General features: G+C 54.4%; 5 protein-coding genes across 5 annotated transcripts; 2 read left to right on the plus strand and 3 right to left on the minus strand.

Annotated features, from left to right (window-relative positions):
* Positions 1–406: 406 nt before the first annotated feature.
* Positions 407–5,588, minus strand: BU25DRAFT_398197 (uncharacterized protein). Its single transcript, XM_033704897.1, has 4 exons — positions 5,468–5,588; positions 5,207–5,396; positions 4,026–5,035; positions 407–2,363 (listed from the first exon to the last, which is right to left on the minus strand). Exons 1-4 carry the CDS (start codon positions 5,495–5,497, stop codon positions 564–566), a joined length of 3,030 nt encoding a protein of 1,009 aa, XP_033559210.1. The 5' UTR covers positions 5,498–5,588; the 3' UTR covers positions 407–563.
* Positions 5,589–5,693: 105 nt separating this feature from the next.
* Positions 5,694–7,183, plus strand: BU25DRAFT_413179 (uncharacterized protein). Its single transcript, XM_033706971.1, has 2 exons — positions 5,694–6,643; positions 6,824–7,183. The coding sequence occupies exons 1-2, from the start codon at positions 5,749–5,751 to the stop codon at positions 6,913–6,915; spliced, it is 987 nt and encodes a 328-aa protein (XP_033559211.1). The 5' UTR covers positions 5,694–5,748; the 3' UTR covers positions 6,916–7,183.
* Positions 7,184–8,186: 1,003 nt separating this feature from the next.
* Positions 8,187–8,933, minus strand: BU25DRAFT_131027 (uncharacterized protein). Its single transcript, XM_033700505.1, has one exon. The coding sequence runs from the start codon at positions 8,790–8,792 to the stop codon at positions 8,328–8,330; it is 465 nt and encodes a 154-aa protein (XP_033559212.1). The 5' UTR covers positions 8,793–8,933; the 3' UTR covers positions 8,187–8,327.
* A 2,237-nt stretch (positions 8,934–11,170) lies between these two features.
* Positions 11,171–12,471, plus strand: BU25DRAFT_347198 (uncharacterized protein; the record flags this gene model as incomplete). Its single annotated transcript, XM_033703140.1, has 3 exons — positions 11,171–12,017; positions 12,054–12,338; positions 12,386–12,471. 3 exons carry the CDS (start codon positions 11,171–11,173, stop codon positions 12,469–12,471), a joined length of 1,218 nt encoding a protein of 405 aa, XP_033559213.1.
* Positions 12,472–17,725: 5,254 nt separating this feature from the next.
* On the minus strand, positions 17,726–21,595 carry BU25DRAFT_493305 (uncharacterized protein; the record flags this gene model as incomplete). Its single annotated transcript, XM_033711706.1, has 2 exons — positions 17,726–21,225; positions 21,582–21,595. 2 exons carry the CDS (start codon positions 21,593–21,595, stop codon positions 17,874–17,876), a joined length of 3,366 nt encoding a protein of 1,121 aa, XP_033559214.1. The 3' UTR covers positions 17,726–17,873.
* Between the last annotated feature and the right edge of the window lie 1,286 nt (positions 21,596–22,881).

The raw sequence follows: 22,881 nt of genomic DNA on the forward strand, positions 1-22,881 counted from the left end.
GGAGCCATCGACCAACCGTCTATCCAGCTGCGTAGCGGGAGACCTGAGTTCGAATCACAGAGCGTCTGCCTTTTTTTGCTCCTATGCAGGAGCGTGCTGTTGCGCCGGATTAAGTAGATGAGCTCACTTTGAGCGTCATCCGTGGTTGGCAGTGCAGTAGGCATGACAGTCTGGTGTTGGTCAGCAAGGTCACGCTCGAGACGAGCGTTCGCGACGAGCGAGGAGTGAGAGGGAGCTTGCAACGATGCTGTTCGGGAGCCGAGATATGAACCGTAGGCGCAAAGGTAGACACCTGAAACGCATTGCACGTCCCGAGCCAAAGTGCGAGAGTTTTGCAAAGCCTTCTGTACATTCCTGTGTTCATTATGCTCGTCGCATACCTGTACAACACGTGTTCGCTACTGCAAACCTAGAACAAACATTGAGATACAGGGAACAGTCTTATCAAACAAAACATCCCACCACCTCTTACAAGGACTACCCAAACAATATAGTTCTCCAATCAAACGCCAGCCCCGGTAACCGGGGCCCAGAACCTAGTTGCTCGTCACATCGTCCACATCTCAAAACCAATAAGCATCCCCACTCCTACTGATCTCAAAACTACACCCCAACCCCATCCCCTCCTCCTTCATCTTCGCCTCGCCTTCCTGCAACTGCCTGAGTATCGTATCCCCCACCAGCAGCCCATCCTCACACGTATCCTTGACATGTATAACCACGACCTTCAATCCCTTCAGCGGCGACTCGAACGCAGCAGACAGCAACGCGCGATTATGCTCTGCGCTCACACTATTAAGGTTGAGTGCCGCTGGAGCGGAGGGGTGGGAGGCGTGCGGATCATGCAGTGGGCCTGAATTGGATGTATGTGGGTGGTGAGGGTTGGGCGTGTGTGTCCCTGTAGGAGTATTACTGAAATCCGTCATAAGATCGTCGTCGGTGTGGAAATGCGGATGTGTAGACGAAAGCGGTGTATCGACGCCTTTCACACCCGAATGCCATGTGCGAGGCTTCATCGGGCCGTCGAGATGCAAGTCGCGACTCACACGTTTGCGTTTCCGTCCCTGGCGCGCTGCTTCGCGCGCTTGCTCGTGCTCTTTACGTGCTTCGCGGACCATGTCGGCGAGGTTCTGCAGTTCAGCGAGGAGATGGCGTGGTGCGAGGTGTCCGAAGAGGACGGCGTCGGCTTGCGCGTCGGTGTAGCTGCACTCAATGAAGATGCCTGTGAGGATGCCAGCGGCGATTTTGGGGGCGGCTTCCGCCCAGATGTATGCTGTGCGGGGCGAGAGGGATAGGGAGTCTGGCTCGACGTCGCCGAAGATGAGGATTTCTTTTGTTGGAGTAGTCATTGTGGAGTCGCTGCGTATGAAGAACGCGGATGAATCGACGACGCAGTGGTTTGCTGATATGCTGTTCGCAGCAACATGACTGGATCTTCGACCTTGCTCAGTACCGAATGAGCCAAGTCTTGGTGTTCCGGGCTGGCTATGTGGCACCGGCATGGAGAAGCTGTGTGAGCGTCCTTCCCAAGCCTCACCTTGGTATAGAGCTGCAGAGGTGTTTTGCAAGCCTGATGCCTCCCGTAAATCTGCGTTGGAGCCGCGGTGTACATGCCCAGGGCCCTGCATGCAGTGTCCATGACTGACTTTGAAGCCCTTTACGCCTAGGCCGTCGCAGACCTCTATGTACCCCCTTCCTTTGCCCTGACCTAAGGCTATGTTACCTCCTTCTGCAAGTCGCTGGAATGATACAAGTCCCACCCCGCCGTCCTCGTCCGTGAGATTAGGCCAAATGATGTTGTTGAAGATATGTGTCTTAATAGCGTGAACTGTGAACGGCAAAGCTGCTAATCTTTTCGGGCGCGATGTGTTATGGAAGGCCGCGGTGTTGATAACGAAACCAGAAAAGTGGTCCAGATGTGGATGTGTAATGAGGTACGTCGATACATGTTCTCTTACAACGTGTAGCGCATTGGCTCTTGCACTTGCGTTTGGGAAAGGCAGGCCAGCAAATACTCCGTCTAGTAATGTTGTTATCTCTAATGGCATGTCATCGTCCGACAATGGTGTTTCGACTCCAGAATCATCATCAGACATTGGAACATGCTCAGTCGTTGGCGACATCCCGTCATCATTGATTCGAACACCGCCGCCATGGATGCTATCCACTTTCGGCGGTGACTGGGGTCGTGGCTCTGAGACAAGCGGAAAGTGCTGTTCCAGGATTCGAGTGATCGCAGCAAGGTGCGAACCTGCATCGACAGCTAGGACCGAGTTCTTGGACCATTTGGTGGCTGTTGAACGCACGAGGAATCCGGTTACGTTGTCTTCAGTTGGGCCACCGCCTGCACCCAAGCAGATCACCTGGATAGCTGGTTCATTGCTGTGTCCGGAGGATCTTCGAACCTCCCTGTGTCCATCATTGTCCTTCATCCTCTCGGCGCTTCTTTCCCTTCTCTTCAATGCCACTGTTGCCTGTCGATCTCAACCTCTTTCGCGTGGTCGTAGATCTCTCAGCAAATCTGTCTCAGCCACAATTGATGTATCCACACTCACAGCACGTCGATTCAACGTTCGTAATAATGCCAAAGACAATAAATGTGGAGTCTCGTATCGTCGCTTGTGGTCGTTTGCCAAGTCCAGCTCTTGCCTTTAAGCCGTCTCGCTATCCACTCCCCGAGTTACAGCCGCAAACGTGAACGGTCCTTCTTCACCGTCGCGCAAGCCAAACACCTCCTTACGAGTGAGTTTCGTTGCGCGACCCGAACGCCCTCGATCGATGTCGGCGTCGCGCACGGATAGGCCGGACCCACGATCCACACAGCCCTACAACGCAGGCAGCCGGACCCTGGGTTGAGGTCGACTCGATGCAGGTGATCCGAGCTCTTGCCCTTCTCTCAGTTCAACCCAGCCTCAAAACTCAACTTGTGGCTCTGCGCTCACGCGACAACGACGATCCCCTGCGGTGCGGTCTCGGTGTGGAAATGCGCTCTGGTCAGCTCAACAAGCGTCACGCAAGGCTGCACAACGGATCAACAGCTGCGTGATAGACTTGTCCTTCAAAGGACTCTGTATGCGTGCGCGAAAGCGAAAAGATGTTGAAGACTCGAGGGACAGAGGTGTAAAGAAGTTACGCCCTTGTGTCCCGTCCCTTCCTGCGCCGTTGCGCCAACAAAGCTGCGACTGCGGTAGCTTGTCCTCGAGTAGGGCCAATCAGCGCAGGCGGGATTTGTGGGGTAGCTTGCGCCACAAAGAGCTCGCGAACGGTCGAGGTCAGATCGAGCCCTCGAGGTACCCAGACTTCTGGGATGGTAGGCTGTTACGGCAGATGAGGCTGCGATCTACAGTGGTAGTGGCATCCTGATCTTGTTGTTGTCCTGTAGGCGGTTGAGCAGAGGCCCACGCTCTACTCAGACCTCAGCGTGGGAAGGGTGGTGAAGACATTCACCACACCAAACTGCCGATGATGTAGGAACCAATGCACCAGCACCTCGTAGCGCATTTACGATCGGTGCATCTGACCATGCCCTGCACGGTCGAATGCGATTGGTGATGCGAGTGTGGGTTAAAGGTACGACTTCCTGCTGTGCTCGTCATTATCACAGGGCGCCTGATGGAGTGTGGGCCTTCGAGTCCCCGATAGCTGCGTTGAAAGTCGGTCCTTTCAGTTGACAGCTGCATCCTGAGCCTTGGCTTGAAGTTAGCTTTGCGGTGAACGTGCAGTACATGTAAGACTTGCGGCTGAAGAGAGCGGCCAATTGACGATGCAGAGAAGAGCCCTGATGTAGGGGAAATTCTTGGATGTCGATGCGGGGTAACACATGCAAATCATCACATCGATGCGAAAGAACAAAGTTTGGACATCGTGAACATGTGCTTTTTTGCTTCTATGTTCGGGCCATAGTGGTCTTTTTGATCCACTATACCCATCCATCATCCCTCATACCCCTTGGTTCCAGGTCATAAAATCATCCGCATCATTAACACAACGAACACCACAGAAAAGCAAGGTATTTACTTGAAGACCTTGCCGTCAGCCCACTCGTAGGACTTGCCGTTGACCTCAATGGGCTTGTCCCAGGACCACTGGTCCTCGACGAACTTGCGGTCCTCATCCTTGGTGGGGTCGAGCTTGGTGAACTCATAGGACTCGTAGTCGGGAGCGACATCGAAAGCGGGAAGAGCCTCCTGGCCGCGAACGAGGAAAGCACCCTTGATGATGGAGTCGTTGGACTGGCCGTAGACGGAAGTGCAACCAAAGAGGTACTTGCGGGAAGCCTCAAGACGGGCGAAGAAACCACCAATCAGGTTGGAGGTCATGAAAGTGAGGGTAAGCTCGTCGTTGTACTTGTAGTCAACCGTCCAGAGAGAGTACTCCTCGAAGTTAACGTTCTCCCAGAACCAGGGGAGGGCAACCTCGCGGGTCTCCTCGTTGGAGTACTTGCGCTTCCAATCGTCAAGGACGAAGGTGGCGCGGGGAAGAGACTCAAGAGGGTGCTTGGGCTTGGGGGCAGCGGGGGCCTCCTCTTCCTCCTCGGGCTCAGCAGCCTTGGGCTTAGCGGCAGCCTTGGGCTTCTCGGCCTTAGGGGCCTGCTCCTTCTTGGGGGCAACGTTCTTGATGGCCTCCTCGATGAACTCAAGCTTGCCAGCAACAGCGGAGTAGCTGGGGGTGTTGTAGACGGTCTCGTACCAGCGAGTAACGTTGGGGTTCTCTGACCTCCACTTCTTGTCGAAGAAGTACTGGAAGCCACGGGCAATGATGCTGGCGGCGAACAGGTCGGCAAGAGTCAGACGCTCACCGACGAGGTAGGTGTGGGTGAAGAGGTGCTCCTCGAGGACGTGGACGGCCTTGAGGGCAGCCTTCTGTGAGTCATCGACGTTCTTCTTGTTGTAGGGGTCACGGCCGATGATGGGGCGGAACCAGCCACCGAGGGGAGTGAGGACCTCAGTGTTGGCGAAGGACATCCATCGGAGGATGGTGGCGTAGTCCTGCTTGGTCTTGCCAAGCAGGCTGGTCTTCTCGTTCTGGGAAGCGACTGGGAGATGTCAGCGACTGAGTCACTACGAACATGGTAGAAACTGAAGACGTGCCGCCAACGTAGATCAGGAGTTTACTTTTTTCAACAGTAGTTTTCAGACAGGGATAACTGAATGAATAACATTCGCACATCATACAACGCCATAGGAAGGGTATGCGGGGTACTCACGGTAGACAGCGATAGCGATGGTCTCAGAGAGAACGAAGCCGTCAGCGCCCTCGAAGGTAGGGACCTTGCCGAGCTTGTTGATCTTCAGGTAGTCGGTAGAGACGCCCTTGGCAGGCTCGGTGTCGACGAACTCGATGTCGAGGCCGTTCTCCTTTGCGACAGCAAGGAGGGAGGTGGTGCGCGGGTTACCCTGTTGGTGGGCTGTCAGTTTTGGTTCCCTCCCAAGTTTTGGCACAAATGCGTAGGCGGAAAGCCACTTACGCTGTAGCTGTAAATCTTTCCGAAAGACATGATTGCTGGTTTACCGTGGGCGAAACTGTACAATCAAGGAAAACAAAGGCGTTGGAGGAAAGAAAAAAGGGTGTTTGGCTCGAAGTGGGGGTGGTTTGGTTTTCGCTTTCCTCTTCGCGCTAGGCGCAAAACTGTCTAGCGTCAGGAAGGCCCAACCTTGGCGGAGATTTTGGAGCAGCATCGTGCAGGCCATCAACAACTGTGGTCCGTTAGCAGCACCCACGCGCACTTCAGTTCGACTACACGGCGCAATGGTGTGCAGGAAGTTCGCGCAAAGCCTCTCGAGGGCCGTCGACACATTCGGAAGCCAATCGTGGACACAATGCGCGCGGACAGCACGACGCAGCCTGCAACCCCCGACATCACGATGCATCTCCACGACTGTATCGAGGCCTGCCGAGATCGAGACTGAAATTCAGGAGCCGTTCACAGCCGCAAAGCCGTTCGACTTTGAGGCTGAAATTGGAAGGAAAGACGGTGGAAAGAAGGACGGCAAGAACATCCTGCGGACACTGCGCGTCGTGCCTGCATCGCCTTCCTACTTCAGCGCAAAGCCTACTTTCACCGACGACTTCCTCTCGCTCTCCGCGCTTCTCCGCAAAGTCGCTACCCTGCCCACAATACCGAACGCCGAGGCACCAAAGGTCGCATGGAAGACTGTCGAGCAGTACCGCATCATGACCAACGAGCCTGTCAAGACCCAACGCTTCCATAAGATGCTGCACATTCTACGGAGATTGAACTGCATCCACCCACAGCTGATGCCTGAGGAGGTTGTAGAGGCGATGAAGCGCTACAAGAAGCCTAGCCAGCCCGGCGACGTCAAGCCGAAGCCTGGTGTGATCGATGAACTGGGCAGGGCTAAGGGTGTCGGGCGAAGGAAGACATCTTCTGCGGTCGCATGGCTTGTAGAGGGCGAGGGTGAGGTGTTGATCAACGGCCAATCCCTTACTGAGTTCTTTGGGCGACTGCATCACCGAGAGAGCGCTGTATGGGCGCTGAAGGCTACCCAGCGACTCGACAAGTACAACCTGTTCGGTCTGGTACAGGGTGGTGGATCGACCGGTCAGGCGGAGGCCATGACGTTGGCGGTAGCGAAGGCATTGTTGGTGCATGAGCCGGCGCTGAAACCAGCTCTGCGACGAGGTGAGTTGAGCAACTCTCTACCCTGACCCTGTTCACGTCCTAGGTTCCCGTTCTTCCTTCTCCATACGCTCTTGTCAGGGATCACATGCACATGACACAAGTCCACGTAGAATCTTCATGCAGATCTTCAAGCCATCAACATGTCACACAGTCGAAATGCAATGGCTAACTCTTGCACAGCTGGTTGTATCACTCGCGACCCGAGAAAGGTGGAGAGGAAGAAGCCTGGCCACGTCAAGGCTCGCAAGATGCCTACCTGGGTCAAGCGTTGAGGTGGAACCTCCTTGTACATTATCATGTATGTCTTCGTACTTGTTGGCATTTAGCGTAGTCGAATGTAAGATGATCCAGGTGGCTAGAGCGCATGGTGCGAAACTGGTAGATCAGTCAGAACTGTGTATACCCTGTCGTATTTAGGCGTTATGTTGGCTCTTGTACAAATTATCGACGAGCACTGCGCCAGTGTCGCCCAAGTGGGCTCTGGATGGTCAGAGCAAGAGCAAGTACACATTGGGCAATCGAGCGGTCGAATCTCGCTGCGATCAATACGTTCTGTAGATTGGTGATGAGCAATAGGCAACACCCTCTCGATTCTTTCACCACGTGTTCAAGGCGGAAAATCTTTCATGCTTGTGTCGCGTGTTCGAAGGAGTCGTCTGACTGAAGAGGATGCCTGCTGTGCAACAGGTACCCGTTTGTGCACCTCAGAGTTGTCGCAAGGTACCGACTGCCAGGATACGAGGTCGAAACAGTTCGTGGAGTCGTTTCATAATATGTTGTGAGCTTGTAAGAGCCCATTTCCTGGAATGCGGTAAAGCAAACCGTTGGTACCCGGTGTTCATCTTTTTGACACCTCGGATTCGGTTTGCATTCTGCATCAAGCTTGACAGGGTTTGCGGGAGTGTTGCTGCAAGAGGCTGCCTGAAGCTTGGCAATCTTTCGTGTTGCAAAGCGGAGGTGGCTTGCAAACGAGTTGATAAAGAAGGGCTCGCATGACAATGATCCTTCATGTGCTATTTGCGTTCGACTTCCCCTTTGTCGTGCAGCTGACGTTGAGTTGGATGTCGATCGAGGTTTATCACTGGCTGGATGAATTCGTACCGATCCAAGCGTCCGTTGTCCGAAACGGGTACGAAATTTGACGGAACGTAGGCGAACACATCATGCAGATCGCAGATGAGCACACCTCACCTTGCGGGCGTAAGCGAACGCGTTGCCCACAAATCGATCTCACGAATGGTACACACGGTACTTCGCGGTGGCCAACATCGTGAGTGCATTTGACTGGGATGTGAGAGTGGAACTGGTGTCGCAAACCGTAACACAGCCGTGGATGCGGGATTGCGAGTCGTTCTGCGATTGCGCCAATTGGAGATTTTCCGTGTTGCTACACTTGTCGTCATTTCAATTGATCTTACTCGTGAGGATTTCGCTTGGATGCATCTCGTCAACGGCAGCGGGTAGGGCGGAAACAGCCTCAACGGCGAAGACGATTTGTCCAGCGAGTGCAGGCTAGTGACGCATTGCGGCTTGAAGCGGACAAGTACCAGATCAGCCTCGTCTCTCAGCCTGATAGAGTTCAAGAGCACTCACAGACCTCACCTCTCATGGGCTGCCACAGCCAATCTGACTCGCAAGCCGGTAGGGCTGTCGGTCGGTATCGCGTTTGCAAGCCATACGAGGGTCAGTGTGTACTTCTCGAACGAAATGAAACCTTCTCGAAGCATGTTCGCCATGATCCTGTGTCATTTTCACAACGCATCGTTGATACGGGAGCCAGGGTCGCCAGATGATCGCCATTGAAAACGAGTGACGCACCTCGGCCGTGGGATGCCTGTACACTAGGCCGGGTATCTCGAACGACGCTTGTTTCATTTAGCGGTTGTCTGCGTCTACAGCAGAGTGCACACCGCACAATGGGGTTTCCGTTTGCTTCCAGAAGGTTACAGCTGCTGGCACGTGAGTAAAGAACGGTGAGAGCGGCAGCGAGCAGCCGGAGCCAAGGACAATGAGTCGTGAGAGTGTTGACAGTGCTCTCCTCAGCGTTGTCGAGCGAATTATCATGTGTCGAAGCTGGCGTCGCAGGACGGTCTGGGAGCTGAGGTTGGAGAGATGACGGCAGCGTACAGGGCAAGAGCCAGTGACACATGCAGGAAGGAGCCTCCGACAGCTCGCTTGGCCTGCTGCCGCTCTACTGCATATCACTGCAACTCCAGTACTTCGCAGGTATTGTTCGCGAACTCTGCGATCGCGTGCGGTAAACGTTACATCAGCACTTGTTGTTGTGCGGAGGGGAAAGGGAAGGGCTTTCTGTGCGATCGACGAGTGAGGCTGGAGCAGGTGGATGATCGCCCATGCACGCATCCTTGCCGAACCGCAGCCCGCATAGAGAGCAATGTCCTGTTCGAGGTAGGACGCTGCTCGAAATGAACGCCCCTGAGCACGTCTGCCAGAGCAAACGACGGTAGTCGTCGCGCAGAACACTGATGGGCAGTGCTCTGACGCCAATTCAGGGACCGCAAAGCAGTGAACAGAACTGATGCCGCAGAGGTTCGACAGACGTTTGATGATTTGGCAGCAGAGAAACGAATCAGCCGTGCGTTCGCAGCCTAACGCTCGCGTGCATGAAACACATTTGCTACAAGCTTGGGTACCGCTGTCGACTGGCGGTCAGCGCGTTGGCAGCGAGCATTGAGCCTCCTCTGGGTCTCTCTGCTACTCAGCTGGCGATGCTCACGCATCGTTGTCACTGGACTGCCGCCAAGCGAGTTTGAAGGTGTTCCCAGGCCCAGCAGCACGGCGACATTTGGCCGTAGTGGAGCCGCGCAGGGCCGAGTGAACCAGACTTGCGCGTGGAAAGATAATAAATGGCGATCTTGCAATTTTGGCTGGCAGCGCGCAGTCTGGTTGACAGCATGTGGTGGGCACGCTGCTCCCAGAGCGCGACCAAACCAACAGACGCGGTGATGCCCTGCAGGAATGGCTGCCCGGTCGCAGATCCACCAGGGCGATCTGTAACTATGGCTTGCAGGGATGACTATGAGCCTGCTAGCCCCGCCCAAGGTCCATCTCGGAAATCGGAGACGGAGACTTTGAGGTACGCTTGAGAAACGGTGTCATCCAGAGCTCATCGATCAAGCCTCCTTACTCGTCAGCCCTCACCCACTCGGCGCGCAGCCGCATCCACTCTTCAGCACGCAGAGCGGGACCCCAGCGCGGCCTGCTTGCAGTCCTGGTGTCTCTCTAGCTCGTAGACACCCCGGCCCGTGTATTTACATTTTGTTTCGCCGGCGTGGCGTGTTGGCGAGTTCCTTTTTGCTTCCCACATTCGTTGTTTGTTGATACTCTGAGCCCGCAGCGCTCCCAATGTGGCTTTGCGCCCTCACTTCACCAAGCACCGCGCCTTACAGCTACCCCAGCACGGAAGCACATCCCCCCACTCTATTCTCGCCCTGTACAGCTTGGGCCTCTGCCGGACGTCTGCTCTGCGCGGCCGTGAGCCGACATCGAGCTCCTCGTCAAACGACTGCTCGCAGCCCGTGACGCTGGTCGCCTGTGCCGTCACCACTTTCATTTGAAGCTCACCACGCCCGTTTGTCTTCCTCTTCGAACAGCGAGCGAGCACCGATTTAGCCATTGTCGCACTTTCCGTTTGGTCTCGGACCGACTGCTTCACTTCCCTCCTGCAATTGCAGTGCGCCGCCCAGTGCGCAGGCAAGCGTCCAAGACACTGCCTGTATTGGTATCGTGAAGAGCACCAGCACGCGTTAGAGCCGTTAAGCTACCGGCTGCCGCAGACGTTTAAGCTGTTTGAGACGATCTCCTAGAGGGGCCCTGCTCTTCTCCCGACTCGTTGAAAATTCAATTGCGCGCAAGGACTGCCCTTCAAACACCGCACGCGCTCGCCGTGCTTCACCACCAGAAACCACCGCTCGTAGGGTTCTCCACGCTTGCTTTTGCCGGACCATTTCTGTCAATTAGTGGCTACGTGTCTAGCTGGCCCACATTTAGACTCGCCTTTTCTCCAGCATTTCCACATCGGGACCAAGCATTCCGGGTTTTGCCAGTCTCACTGCCATAGATCCTCGTCGCAGCCAGACGAGGATACCCCGGGCACATCACGCGCGTCAGTGAGGCTTCTGCCCGCAGCTACTTTTTTTGCATCATCGGGCTCCATTGGCAGACCTGTCGACGCGCCAGGATTGAGTGTATATCATCCATCCGCCTGTAGCTGCGACCATTCTGGCTCATTCAATTCGGACGTCACCCCCCCCCCCCAACCTTGGAACACCATCTCCTCTTGACCGTTGACTCCTCCTGCACGGCTTTCCATTCGGCATAGCTCTTGCTGTCACCTCCAAGACACCTCACCTATTCCAAGCCCATCTTATCTCGACTCTCGCACCCTTCGCAGTCTTATTCCAAGTCTGCAAGCTGGCCAACTACGCGACGCCACCAGTCTCGCCCTTAGGGTACCGGGCACTCGAACCGCCCTTCAGTCTGCAGCTTAAAGGCCGGCTGGGTGGGATGGATAATGACCGTCGGCCGCGGCAGAACCCCTCAGGTTACGCGAGCCAGCAAGGCACACTGCTTCCACCGCAGAGCTCATATCCCGTGGTAAGCGCATCCGATCGCTTCAGGCAGGCGCCCTTGACTGCACCTGCCCCACCCACATCTGCCCCCTCGTCCGGCAGCCGCCCAAGCTCGCAGAGTTACGGTTACGCTTACGGGGAAGGCTCACAGTTCGTCGGCTCGTCGATCCAATCCTCGGGCGTGTCCTACGGCGCGCAAGGCTACAGCCCAGACCAGCAACCGCAGCAGCAGCGTGCAGCGCAGCAGCAGTACTCGCCCTATGGCCAGAACGTCATGTACAGCGTGCCTGGCGCGCAGGGTTCTGCGACAGGGTCGTCACCATATGAGCCTGTGGAACCGTACCAACAAAACAGGGACTCGGCAATAGAAGTCCTCAGCACCGGCTTTGGGGTCGCACAACCGCAATACTACAATGTGGCCGGCGAGGGTGGTCCCACGAGCGCGCCTGCCTCTACCATTGCAACTCAAAACGTCCCTTCTCAGTATCCCCCGCTAGGATATACAGCGCAGCAAGCCCCGGTCGGACGAGAACCGCTCGCGCCCGCATACACCGCCGGCGGCATGACAGATCCACACCAAGCCACCGCTCAGGCCGGCTACTCACAGCAGAGCAACTATAGCGAGCAACACGGCAGCAGTAACGAATACGACGACTTCTACAACAACTATCAGAGCGAGCTGAAGAAGACATTCCAGTTCGTGCACGATGGGCGCATCAGCGAGGCTGGCGCGCAGCTACACAGGCTGTCAGAGTGGCTGCTGCATTGGGCCGAGACACTGGGTGAGTTACCTCGAGAGCACAAAACGGAACGAGCAGCTGAATTGACTACAGGCCTAGTGCGCGACGACGAGACCCACTACGCGCAGCGCCTCAAGCTGTGGGAAGAGTTCAATACCTGCTGGCTCTCGACGCTCCAGAAGCAGAAGACCATGACCCAAGAGATGATGAACACTGGTCAGCGACCGCAGCCGCCGCAAACGCTCATCGACTACGATTACCTCGAGAAAATGGGCACCCAGCTCGTGAAGAATTGCGATAACATGGAGAAGCACGGTCTGGTCGACTACCAGATGGGCGTGTGGGAAGAGGAAATCATAGCGAGTTAGTGTCACGTCTCCCACGTTTAGCATGTTACTAACCACCAACAGTGTTGACCTCTTGTCTCGACCTGCTCGAGGAGGTGGGCGCCGGTTCCTCTGCACAGCGACCCACCGCAAATGCGCGCAGACGTTAAAGACACCGCGCAACACCCACAGAGGCTTCTGCGTACCAGCAGCTTATGCACTACCGTCTATTGCAAGGCCCATAGCCCCGCGTGCATGACGTCTATATCCGCCTAATACTTCGACTGTGTGATCCGACACTTGTTCACGGGCATTGTCCATTTTCTTCTGTACATCTTATGAGTATGCAGCATTTTGGTCTTCTTCGTTTTCCTTTTCTCTGGTTTCTTAGACTTCGATGGGCGCCGCTACGGCAGCGGAAACTGTTCCGGGCGGCTATCTGCATATGGCTTTTCTTGCATCAATTGTATTTGCATTTGCGGGTCTCGCGCTACTTCACCGAGCGCTCTCGCTACGCGTTGCATTACCGCTTCTTCTTACCGCTTCGTTTTGTCTTTTTCTCCACTTCGGACCATGCCAAGGAATGGTGTTCGCACCTATTTGTCTGGGTTATGGGATGAGTGGGTACGATAGTTAGGGTATAGGGCGCTGGCAAGAACAAAAGGGCATGTGTGGATTTGGTACTTAGGGTTGTTTCTACAGTGGGGTTGGATAATGCGGGCATTGAAAGGCCTGCGCAGGCGCTGGTCGGTCTACGGAGTCTACGATAATGAGTGGGGAAACGAGTAGGATGATGGCGTTGTGGAGACTGGGCATAGCGGCATGCAGAAAGTCACCGGTACGTCAATGCTCAGCTGCAGCTTCCGGTGGCCTCGAACTTTGCAGCGAGAGTGTCAGGAAGGTATTCGACAACAGCTCTCCGCCCAATATTGGGTGGCAATGAACATTCCTTCGCTCGTGCCCAAGCTTAGAGGCGTGAACCATAGATGCCAGGGATTGTGGGGTTGTTGTGTCTGATATGACGGCATGAAGCGCATGTTTGGGCTGCACGGTCGGGCAGCAAATGTACCATAGATGATTTAGTACCATAGACACTTCAATGCTTCATTGCAACCTTTCTTGATAGGCAACGCTCTTTCCAAATTTCTTTGTGCTCCTGGCCTCAGTGCCGTGTCCTTGTGTGAAGTGCCGTCGTCGCCCCTTCCTTGACAGGGTTCGTGATCCTCCTCGCCTCACTACCTCAACAACGCTCCCTTGCAACCTGACTGGCAGCCTCACCCAACCGCAGCCTCGTAATATCTCCAGAAGTTCATTGAGATTGAGGCGTCATATCAGGCATCCGACCCCACGCCATGCACTATGTGCATGCCGGCGACCTGAACCTGGCGTTTCTGTCAACAGCGAAAAAGCAAGCAACGTCCCCAACCAGACCCGCGGAAACATGATCGACACATGCTTTTCCTACCAGGGGCAGTTCGCCAATCTCCAATGATCCGCTGCGAGCTGTTAACGATTTATCACATCTAATCACACTGCAGAAGCGGAGCCCATCACAATGGTGCCACGTGATGCTGGCAGCCGTCTTTGGACGGCGATCATCTCAGGCGCAACGAGGGCGCAGCATTCCCAATACATTGAGGATTGCACCGAACGCAATTGCACGCAGCCGAACATGCGCTCGACACGTTCATGGCTGTTCATCCTGTACCCCATGATTACGCATGGCTGCTGTGACACGACACGACCCCGCACCAACAGCTTTCGACAAAAAGCAACTTGAGCTGCACAGCTTCTACCAGATCACTGTCCTATTTTCAGGAACAACCCTTTCATGCGACGAGTACTCAGCCGCATGCGCATGTCCGACCGCGTCGAATTGCATCGAAAGACTGAGTGATCGCCCTCCCTTCCACTAGCGCAGATCCCTTCAAAGTGGAGACGAAACATTTAGCCGGTCGTCTCCGGATCCTTGGAGCACGCCTGCCATCACGCCGCAGCTGACAGCGGCTGCCTACATTTCATGCCTTGTCACATATGAGAGGCACCCATGTATCTTGTACTCTTGCGCGGACTGTACCCGCGGAACACAGATGCGCACACGTGGCCTTCCGCAGCATCCGCTGCTTTAACCAAGACTGACTCAAAGATAGACCGCCAGTTGCGCTTGGTGCGCATTCTTGAGTATGTAAGGACGCGATACCAGACTTTGCAAAGCTAGTCTTCACTTCCCTGATCTGACGTTGTATTCATCTGACTCGTGTTCAGGGAGATTGGGGTTCGTGCAACCAGACCAGGGTACACTTACACATGCAAGGAGTCGACCACCCTCTACGATGGCCCCGGTCATTACTATGCCAGCTATTAGCATGTTGTGAGAAAAGCTGTCAGTCCACTTTCGTTTGTTGAGCGAGGAAATTGTGGCTACGCAAGGTCGGTGGCACGGAAACCTGCGCTATCGAGGCTGTCACTGCAACTATCCTTTTCGCTGTTGTGCTCGCTCGGCGTCTGACGGAGAACGCCGCCACTATACGATCTTGCCCGGTATACATCATTACTTGCGCATGGGTATACTAAGGCCCACCAGCGACTCGGGCACGTGAGACGGTGAGATATCTGAATGTTCTCATGATTGATCTCATACTGCACTGTCACGCAAAGCCTATCTCAAAATCAACTGTTTGTACGAGTACGATGGCAAGGTAAACCTCAGTAGCACAGCCATGGGTACGTGCATCACTTGGGTTAGCACAGCAGTTTTAAGATGCGACACTTGGATGACAGCCTCCATCTCCGCGCCTCGTGCTTCGAGCGTGGCAGCCATCAACCCACTTCTTGGCCATACTCTGTCCACGCCTCAAGCCAGTCACATCCCAATATACCTTTGACCGTCATACAAACCGGACTTCCGCTCTCTCAGAGTTGCGCAGACAGTCAAGGCGATACCGTCTCATATCCGTGGGACCCTGCTGTAGCACATTAGTAGTCGCATGATGGGTGTTCAGCACAGCAGACAAGACAGCGGGTATCACGGCGTTGGTCGATCAGTCACATCATGTTATCGTGGGTCAGTAGCCAACCACTTACCGATGCTTAAGGCAGCAAATGCATTGCGGCTACATCGGGTTACTCACACTGTCATGAAGCTCCACCCTCTCAACTTTTTCGCTCTTCTTGTCAACAACAAGATGCCGGTTCTCATGCACCTCATACGAGTTGATAACAGTAACATTGCAGCAGCACTGCCCTAAGTAATGTCAAGCCCTTCATGTCTGGCCTTGCATTGACCACAGAACCAAGTACTTATCATCCATCGCCTCATTTCAGCAAGAACTAGTCGCTTTTTCTCAACATTACTTGCAATGTTCTTGATCCAAAATGGTAGAGGCCCGCAAGTAGCAAATCTCACAACAAGAAGAAGCAGTACGAAGCCTGAAATGTTCTCATCGTCATATTTTGACGTCCTTTAATATGACCTAAAAGGGCTGTAAAGCTTTCCACGTTGAAGAGACGAGAGTCGAAACATTCCAGAAGGCATCTCATTTCTGCATCCGCGTCGTTCTGTGACTTTCATCATTGAAAACTCGATTGCGATGACAACATGTTGCCTTCTCACAAGTGCTCAGATCTGGAAGGTATGAGGTTCGCGCGTAAATCCTACCTTCGCGTTCGGTATATGCGTGAGCCTGTGCACTTGTGGTACACAAAGTCTGTCCGTCCAATCTAGAACCCGGTACAACCTTCCACTTCTCAGTTGAGAACATCCAAATGATAGCCTCCGGCGATATGTGTGGGTGACCACACAAAATCTGGAAGTACAAAGTCATGTCTTTCAAAAAGGTTGAGAACAAGCGCCTGGATGTGTCCGACAATTCGCTCAAAACTCTCAAGATACATTCCATCACACACATGTTGCAAGCTGCCCTTGGACGCTATGATCCTCATCCGCTTATAGTATAAGGATCCAGGCCCTTTTTCTCGATCCAATATGCAACTTGTACCGGAGTACCATAATGAAACTTAGCGTATCTGAAAAGCAAAAGTCCGGATAACATGACTCCTAAAATCCGCCAGGCAAGCTTCCCATCCATGGCTAGTGAGCAAAGTGTGTCATACTGTTGAATGTCAGTTCTTTGTCGTCCATGAGGAATGGTCAAAGCAAACTGCAGAGCCACGGTGCGATACATGTAACGAGACACTGATGAAACCGAACTACAGACTCCAAAATCACATGTGTGCAAGCATGCTCGTCCGCTGTTACACAAATGCTCTTTTTCCTTCCGTGAGGCAAACTTCATTCTTCACCATTCTACCAAAACCATGCATCTGTTTTACATGATCCGAAAGACCGTTCCGAGAATGACCGACAACCACATCGCATGCCAGTCCAAATCTTACTCAAGCATATTGGATATTTGGTAATTGTTACATCAGCACACAAAACAAGACAACACGCACCCCTGATCTTGTTTGATGCTCAATGTCTCGTCTAACAACTTCTTCATGAATTCAATTCATTGCGAAAGACCGTGAACGCACAGCCATGCTGTGTGAGCAGAGACCTAAAGGAGGCTGAACGACTTCCATGTGAGGTCCGCTGGGGCCTGGGCTATTTAGCTAGAGTTCCGGTGCTGCGGTATCATTCGAGAGCCCCAGTGATATGTATACCTATCTCTCCACTCTGACACGTATCCGCACACATCATCTGTATCTGATTCTAAAAACAGTGGTCCTCAACGTCATGACCGCCTAAAAGCGACCCAACAAGCGGCCACGCTGTCTGAAGTTGAGGGTCTCCAATGCTATGTTCGAAATTTCTCGAGAAGAATATACAAAACACCGAAAGTGTTCGCGAACGACGACAAGCCATTCCATCCGGCGGTCCCATCTTCACAAGCAATGCACAACCTGTTATCCTGAGCAAGAAGAGAGCCCAGACTAAAAGCAGTTCTGACGATGAGAATGTCCCTGTTTGCGTTATTTTCGCTTGTCATCTGCCAGCACGGACGCATATTTCTTCATGGAAGAAGACCTGTGCAAAACATGTTCAACAAGGAACATCGATCTACACCAAAGCCTAGCTTGCTTGGAACCAATAGTTAGTGGCCTTGACGAACCACAAAGGTCCAGTTTGCTGCTTCTGACAAGGTACAGTCCTTCCTTCCACTGCTATACTGCATTGAGAAAAGAAACCTCAACACCATGCATGGTCGGAAGAGCAACCAAAGTTCTCCGCTACGCCAGCCTTATGGTGTCGAAAAGAGACTGGTGGCAATCATGTCATCTCCCAACTACGTGGGCGCGCGTCGAGATCCGAAAAAAGCCGGAGCGATTCGGATGGTTGTTTGCATCACCTCTCGCGAATGTCAGTCTAAGAACGGATTACTGGGATAGCATGTTGAGCTCTGGCTGCCGAGTGGTATGGATGCTCGTTCAGTGCGGAGGAAAATGGGACGTTACCATGTCCCGTGTCGAGAGAGGGTGCTGCTGGCGTCATTACTATTAGGACTGTGGCTAACAAGCGCAGATGCTATTGCATGGTGTTGTACATGTCTATCGCGCCCTCGTACCAGGATTAATTGTTCCTCTGGCTTTTCGCCTTCTCCTTCTTCTTCTGCTTCTTACTCACGCCCTTCCCTTGCTCATCCTCGGAACTCCTTTTCCCATTCGCATTCACCCCGGCCTCTTCCTTTCCCTCTACTTCATCTTCAACCTCCTTGACCAGCAGCTCATTGAGCGCTTCGTTGTACTTCTCCAACTCAATGATATCCTTCAACTTGACGCGCATGTAATCAAACGCAATTGCAACTTTCATATCCTTATTCCTGACCTTAATGACCCTCCCATTCTCCGCCAAAGGAGAGGCCTGATGGACCAGCTTCGGCGGCTGCGGAACTGCGGGCCCGGCGGGCGGGGGGCGAATGTCGGAGTTCTGCATTGTGGTGTCGGTAGTAGGGTCCATATCGTCTGCTTCTGCGTCTTCGGTAGCTGCGATCAAGTCTTCCTCGGCTGATGCGCTCTCGCCGTCTTGTACGGTTTGTAGGACGGGAATCTTCTGATACCGCTGCGAGAAGTGTGTCAACACAACAGCCTTTGCATTCATCCGCGCCCCAATGCCCAGCGCTTCAGAAGTGGTGCTGTGTTTCTTCGCGCGCGCATCGCCTGCGAGTTCGTCGTCGAAAGTCGCTTCGTGGATGAGCACGGTTGTATCCTTGCCGATCTTGCTGAACGGCTGGGAGGGGCGGCAGTCCCCGGAGTACGAAACTTTCAAAGGCTTTACGTTGTGGTCAGATGTGGAGGGAGGGAAGGTGATGCTGACGGCCATGGCGCCGTGGCAGTGTGCCACGCGGACGGATTGGATGTCTGCGAAGCCGAAGAGGGAGGGGTAGTCTTGACGGGCGATTCTCAGGTCTCCTGATGTTGTTTTGCCGTTTATAGCGAGTATGGAGCCGCCGACACCGATTGTGGCGGGGGTGATCTCGAGAGGGAGGATGCGCGAGTAGCCAAAGTCCTCGATGGAGGAGTATTCGCGCAGCCACTGGAGCATGCCGTCGTGGGAGATTACTGAGAGGCCGAAATCGTCGACGTTGCTGGCGGCGGTTGCGGCGGCAGGAAGCGAGGGGTTGGGCACGTTGTTGTGTTTGATGTGGTACCAGGCTTTGATCACGGAGGCAGTGCCTAGGTGGTGGTCTGCGTGAAGGTGGGAGATCCAGATTACCCGCAGCTTCCTCAGAATCTGTGTGAGCTCCTCCGGCGGAAACACTCTCTGCAGCTGGCCCATGGTGTTCTCGCCGGCGTCGAAGAGGTAGTTGCCGACACCTGGTACGCGCACAAGGGTGGCAGAGACATTGCGGTACTTGGAGGGAAGCGCTGAGCCTGTGCCAAGTGTGGTGATTTCCGTACCGGGATGGGCCAGAAGGGCTCGCCATGGCTCATACTCCTTCTGGGCATCCTGAACTGCCTTCTGCGCAGCCCTAGCTAGCTCCAGGACCTCTGGTGCTGTCTCTTTCTTGACCGCCTCGGGATCGAAGTGTGCTTGCCGGGTGTCGGGCTTCAAATCGAACTTTGGCATCAGGGTGGCGGAAAGGCCTCTGTCAGCGACAACGGCGTTCTCGGGCAAGGTGATCGTCTGCTGCATCTGCTCTGATTCTGAAAGCTGCTTCTGCGGTAGACTTGTAAGATCGTACTGAGGTACTTGGTATCGAGCGGGGTCGACCTGCGCCAGTCTTGTCGTCTGGCCAGCTACAGAATCGAATGCTATACGATTAGGAGTTGCGTCTGCAGACGAGATGATGTGCTTGACACTGTTGAATTTGCTCATGAACGCGTTCAGGGTAGGATGACCAGCAACCCCCGAACCAAGCGTCCAGATGAAGCCCTCAATGCCCTTCATCAGGTCAGCGGACCTGAACTCCTCTCGTTCAACGACAGCTTCCAGATAGTCGACGGAGGGGATGTCCAAGAGAGCAAAACCTTGGCCGGGCCTATCTGGTCCAAGAACCTGATCTGGGGTAACGGTCTCTCCGTTCACGTTCTGTACAGACTGGCCGTTGCTGAGCTTTCCAAAATCCGGACCTTGCTTGACACCGAGCTCTTTGGCGCGTTTGACATCGAACGAGCCGCGAGCAGGGTATGTGCGCACGATGTACGAGATGCATTCGGGCGCGGGTCTTGTTGGCGGCAGAGACATGATCTTCGCGCCAGGCCAGGGTGTACGAGTCCACACCATGATGTCAGGTAGAGGTTCTTGGCCGCCTGGCTTGGGACCTGTGTACGGTTTGTAGCCGCTTGCATCCGCGTTTCGCACGAACAGAGCTGTAGGCATCTCTACCTCGGAGATGTGTCGCTCGACAAGCGTATCGAAGCTCCAGCTGGAGTCAAACATGTGCTTGACGGTCACACTGCGAATGCGATCGTGCCGTATTTGGCGCTCTTCTGCAGTCTCGTTGTCCGGCGCCTGGTGGTCTTGGAAGGTGTTGCCGCTCAGCTCCCAGCGACGAATCTCTTCCTCCAGATCTGCGTCCGCCTGTGCATTTACTTCCCTGCGCAGAGGCGTGACTGGAAGCGCCCAGACTTGGAGGAAGTCGTCTTCAAACGAAGGCAGATGCGCACCACCGCTGCCCGTTGACAGCGTCTTGTCTGTGTACTCTGTGGCAACGATCGGCACGCCTTTTCGGAAGATAAACCTCCGGCAGGTACCGAACATGTGCTTGAGATTTGGCGGGCCGTATATGTTGAACTGCGGCTTTACCGGCGGGTCCGTGACCCTGCCGCGCTCTTTCGCCTTCTCCCACGTCGCGAGATTCTGTGCGTACGAGGTCGAGGTTGCATCGGTCATGGTCAGCATCATGCCGGCCATGCCACCGACGTTCTTCCATTCCGTCCTGCCTGTCAGGAAGAAGTCCTTAACCTTGAGCAGGCGCGTCCCCTGCTGCACGAGCGCGCGCTGGATGCCCTCTGCCTGGCTGCCGAAGACATAGTGGTTGTTGGTCTGGGTGCGCAGAATGATGGTTGTGCCGGGCGTGTCGGCCGTGGGGGTTGTAATGAACTCGATGCTGGAGGACATGTCGCCGGCGGATAGTCTGCCGTCGAGAGGTCTTGCCCCCTTGTCACGTGCTGTCTCCTCGCCTTCCACCCGTTCGAGAAGTGTGATTCGATCCTCGGGTGCCCGCTTGCGATCGATGAAGGCGCTCAGAGTCTTCTTGCTTAGGACTGCGTACTTGCGCACCTTCGGGCTTGTGTCTGTTGTGTCGGACCGCCTGTTCGCTTGCGCCTCGCCTTCTGCCTTCTTCGCGAGTTTCTGAAGCGTTTCCAGAAGGGCGGTGACCGAGTGTCGGCCAGCAGTCGATGTGAAGGTCCGGCGGTCGCGTGAGGAAAGCAAGGAGCGATATGTCGTGACAGTCGTAATGCGCCCGGTGGCGCCGAGTCTGGAAGCCAATTTGGCGAGCGACCAAGTGGATGACGCAGAAGGAGGAGTTTATACAGTCACACATAGCATGATTATACAGTCACACAGAGCATGAGGGCGCGCTGCTCTGAATCTGCAGTCGCGACGACGTGCCCGCCTAACTTTTTCGATGCGTCAATGACATGGCGCCGCTGAACCCTGCAGCGAGGCTGGCCCGTGCAGACTGGCATCCCCTCAGAGTCGGCGTCCGACGCCTTTCTTCACAACGCTCGATCCGAATCTCTGAAAGGTGGGTTGGTAGGAGGATGTAGGCAGGAGAGGGCATGAGAACTGGGTTGGTTGCACACTAGCTACGTCGACGACCTGTTCATATACTTCTCAGTAGCCATGTGATCTGCACGCGCGTGAGATCCAGGCACGTGAGAGATTGGCAGAGGTCAACAGAGTCAACTTGGTAGAGGTCAACAGAGTCAAATGCAGGCAGTTGTGTTGGCCTGATAAGTAGGTGCCATGATGCCATCCGTCCCTCGTTGCCCTCTTCCCGAAAAGCAACGTCGCAAGTGGGCGAACATGTCAGCCACGCGCCCTTCACTGGGAGCTCGCTCAGCTTCAGCGCATACTATCACTGACTGTCAGACACTTGCACATATGCTAGACCGTTGTGCTGCGACGAGCTGTGTCTGTTGACCTTCAGCCCATATTGTCGGACTTTGGGTTTCCACCGCCCTGCTACGCTCTCATCCCCTTTCAAGATCTTTTGCACATCGATCCTCGTCCGCGTCTCCGCATCGCCGGCTTCATAGAGGAAGTCGTCAAGCGTGAAATTGCGGCAGGCGGAGGTGCGGGGTTCAGGACGAGGGAGGAACCTGGAGATAGTGTCACCTATGGTTGCGAGGGCCGTGCCGGACGATCGTTCGAGTAGTATGGGGACGAAAACTGCGAGCTTGACAGCATTGCTGACCGTGACAGTGATGATTAGAAAGACTCAGTAGGACTTTGCACAAGGCAGGACGCACGAAACGATTACGCGCTGCACGTGTAATGAAATGTCGACATCCTGACCAGACGAGGAGCTGCCTTCTCCAACATGGAACGGAAAGATCTGTGTCCAAAGCTTCCATCGTGCCACTGACGCAATGGAGGCATAATGCGCAGTTCACTGAACTAAGGCCACTACACAATAACGCTCCAATATGGTCGATGTTGTGAAAGCGCAATGTATGATCCTGTCTAGCCGTTCCCACAACACCCACATGCTAACGCATTTCTGTTCAGCTTCTAAAACCACGTTCTCGACTGCACCCACACCATCACCCCCGATTCACACCCATCCTTCCCCGACCCATCTCCTTGGGCCCCATATCACTCCCGTCTCATCTACACATTAAAAACTCAACTCCCCTACACATGGTTCACATCCACTTCCCAACTCCTATTCATTTTCTCTCTCTGCGTCGAAGACTGTGTGCGCGCAGACTACGTGTTACGGTTCTGGATACAGTAGGTATCGGGTAGTGGAAATTGAGATTCACTGAAGTCGAATTGAACCAAGCTGCATGTTTAAATAGTGTGAGGACAGGGATGATTGACTCTAAAGCTGGTGTGTTACTGTAACCGTCTGAAGGAGTACCATATCGGTCCGTTTATACTCAACCTCACTAAGCTCACTGTACTG

This window comes from Macroventuria anomochaeta (genome assembly GCF_010093625.1).
Source record: "Macroventuria anomochaeta strain CBS 525.71 unplaced genomic scaffold BU25scaffold_28, whole genome shotgun sequence".
In the NCBI taxonomy this organism is placed as follows: Eukaryota; Fungi; Ascomycota; class Dothideomycetes; order Pleosporales; family Didymellaceae; genus Macroventuria; species Macroventuria anomochaeta.

Bases quoted from the DNA above. Each gene is read 5' to 3' on its own strand.
- BU25DRAFT_413179 (XM_033706971.1), top strand. From the start codon at position 5,749: ATGGTGTGCAGGAAGTTCGCGCAAAGCCTCTCGAGGGCCGTCGACACA. The intron at 6,644-6,823 runs GTGAGTTGAGCA...ACTCTTGCACAG, and splicing joins GAAACCAGCTCTGCGACGAG to CTGGTTGTATCACTCGCGAC.
- BU25DRAFT_131027 (XM_033700505.1), bottom strand. From the start codon at position 8,792: ATGTGTCACTGGCTCTTGCCCTGTACGCTGCCGTCATCTCTCCAACCT.
- BU25DRAFT_398197 (XM_033704897.1), bottom strand. From the start codon at position 5,497: ATGTCTTTCGGAAAGATTTACAGCTACAGC. The intron at 5,397-5,467 runs GTAAGTGGCTTT...GCCCACCAACAG, and splicing joins GAAAGATTTACAGCTACAGC to GGTAACCCGCGCACCACCTC. The intron at 5,036-5,206 runs GTGAGTACCCCG...GACATCTCCCAG, and splicing joins CATCGCTATCGCTGTCTACC to TCGCTTCCCAGAACGAGAAG.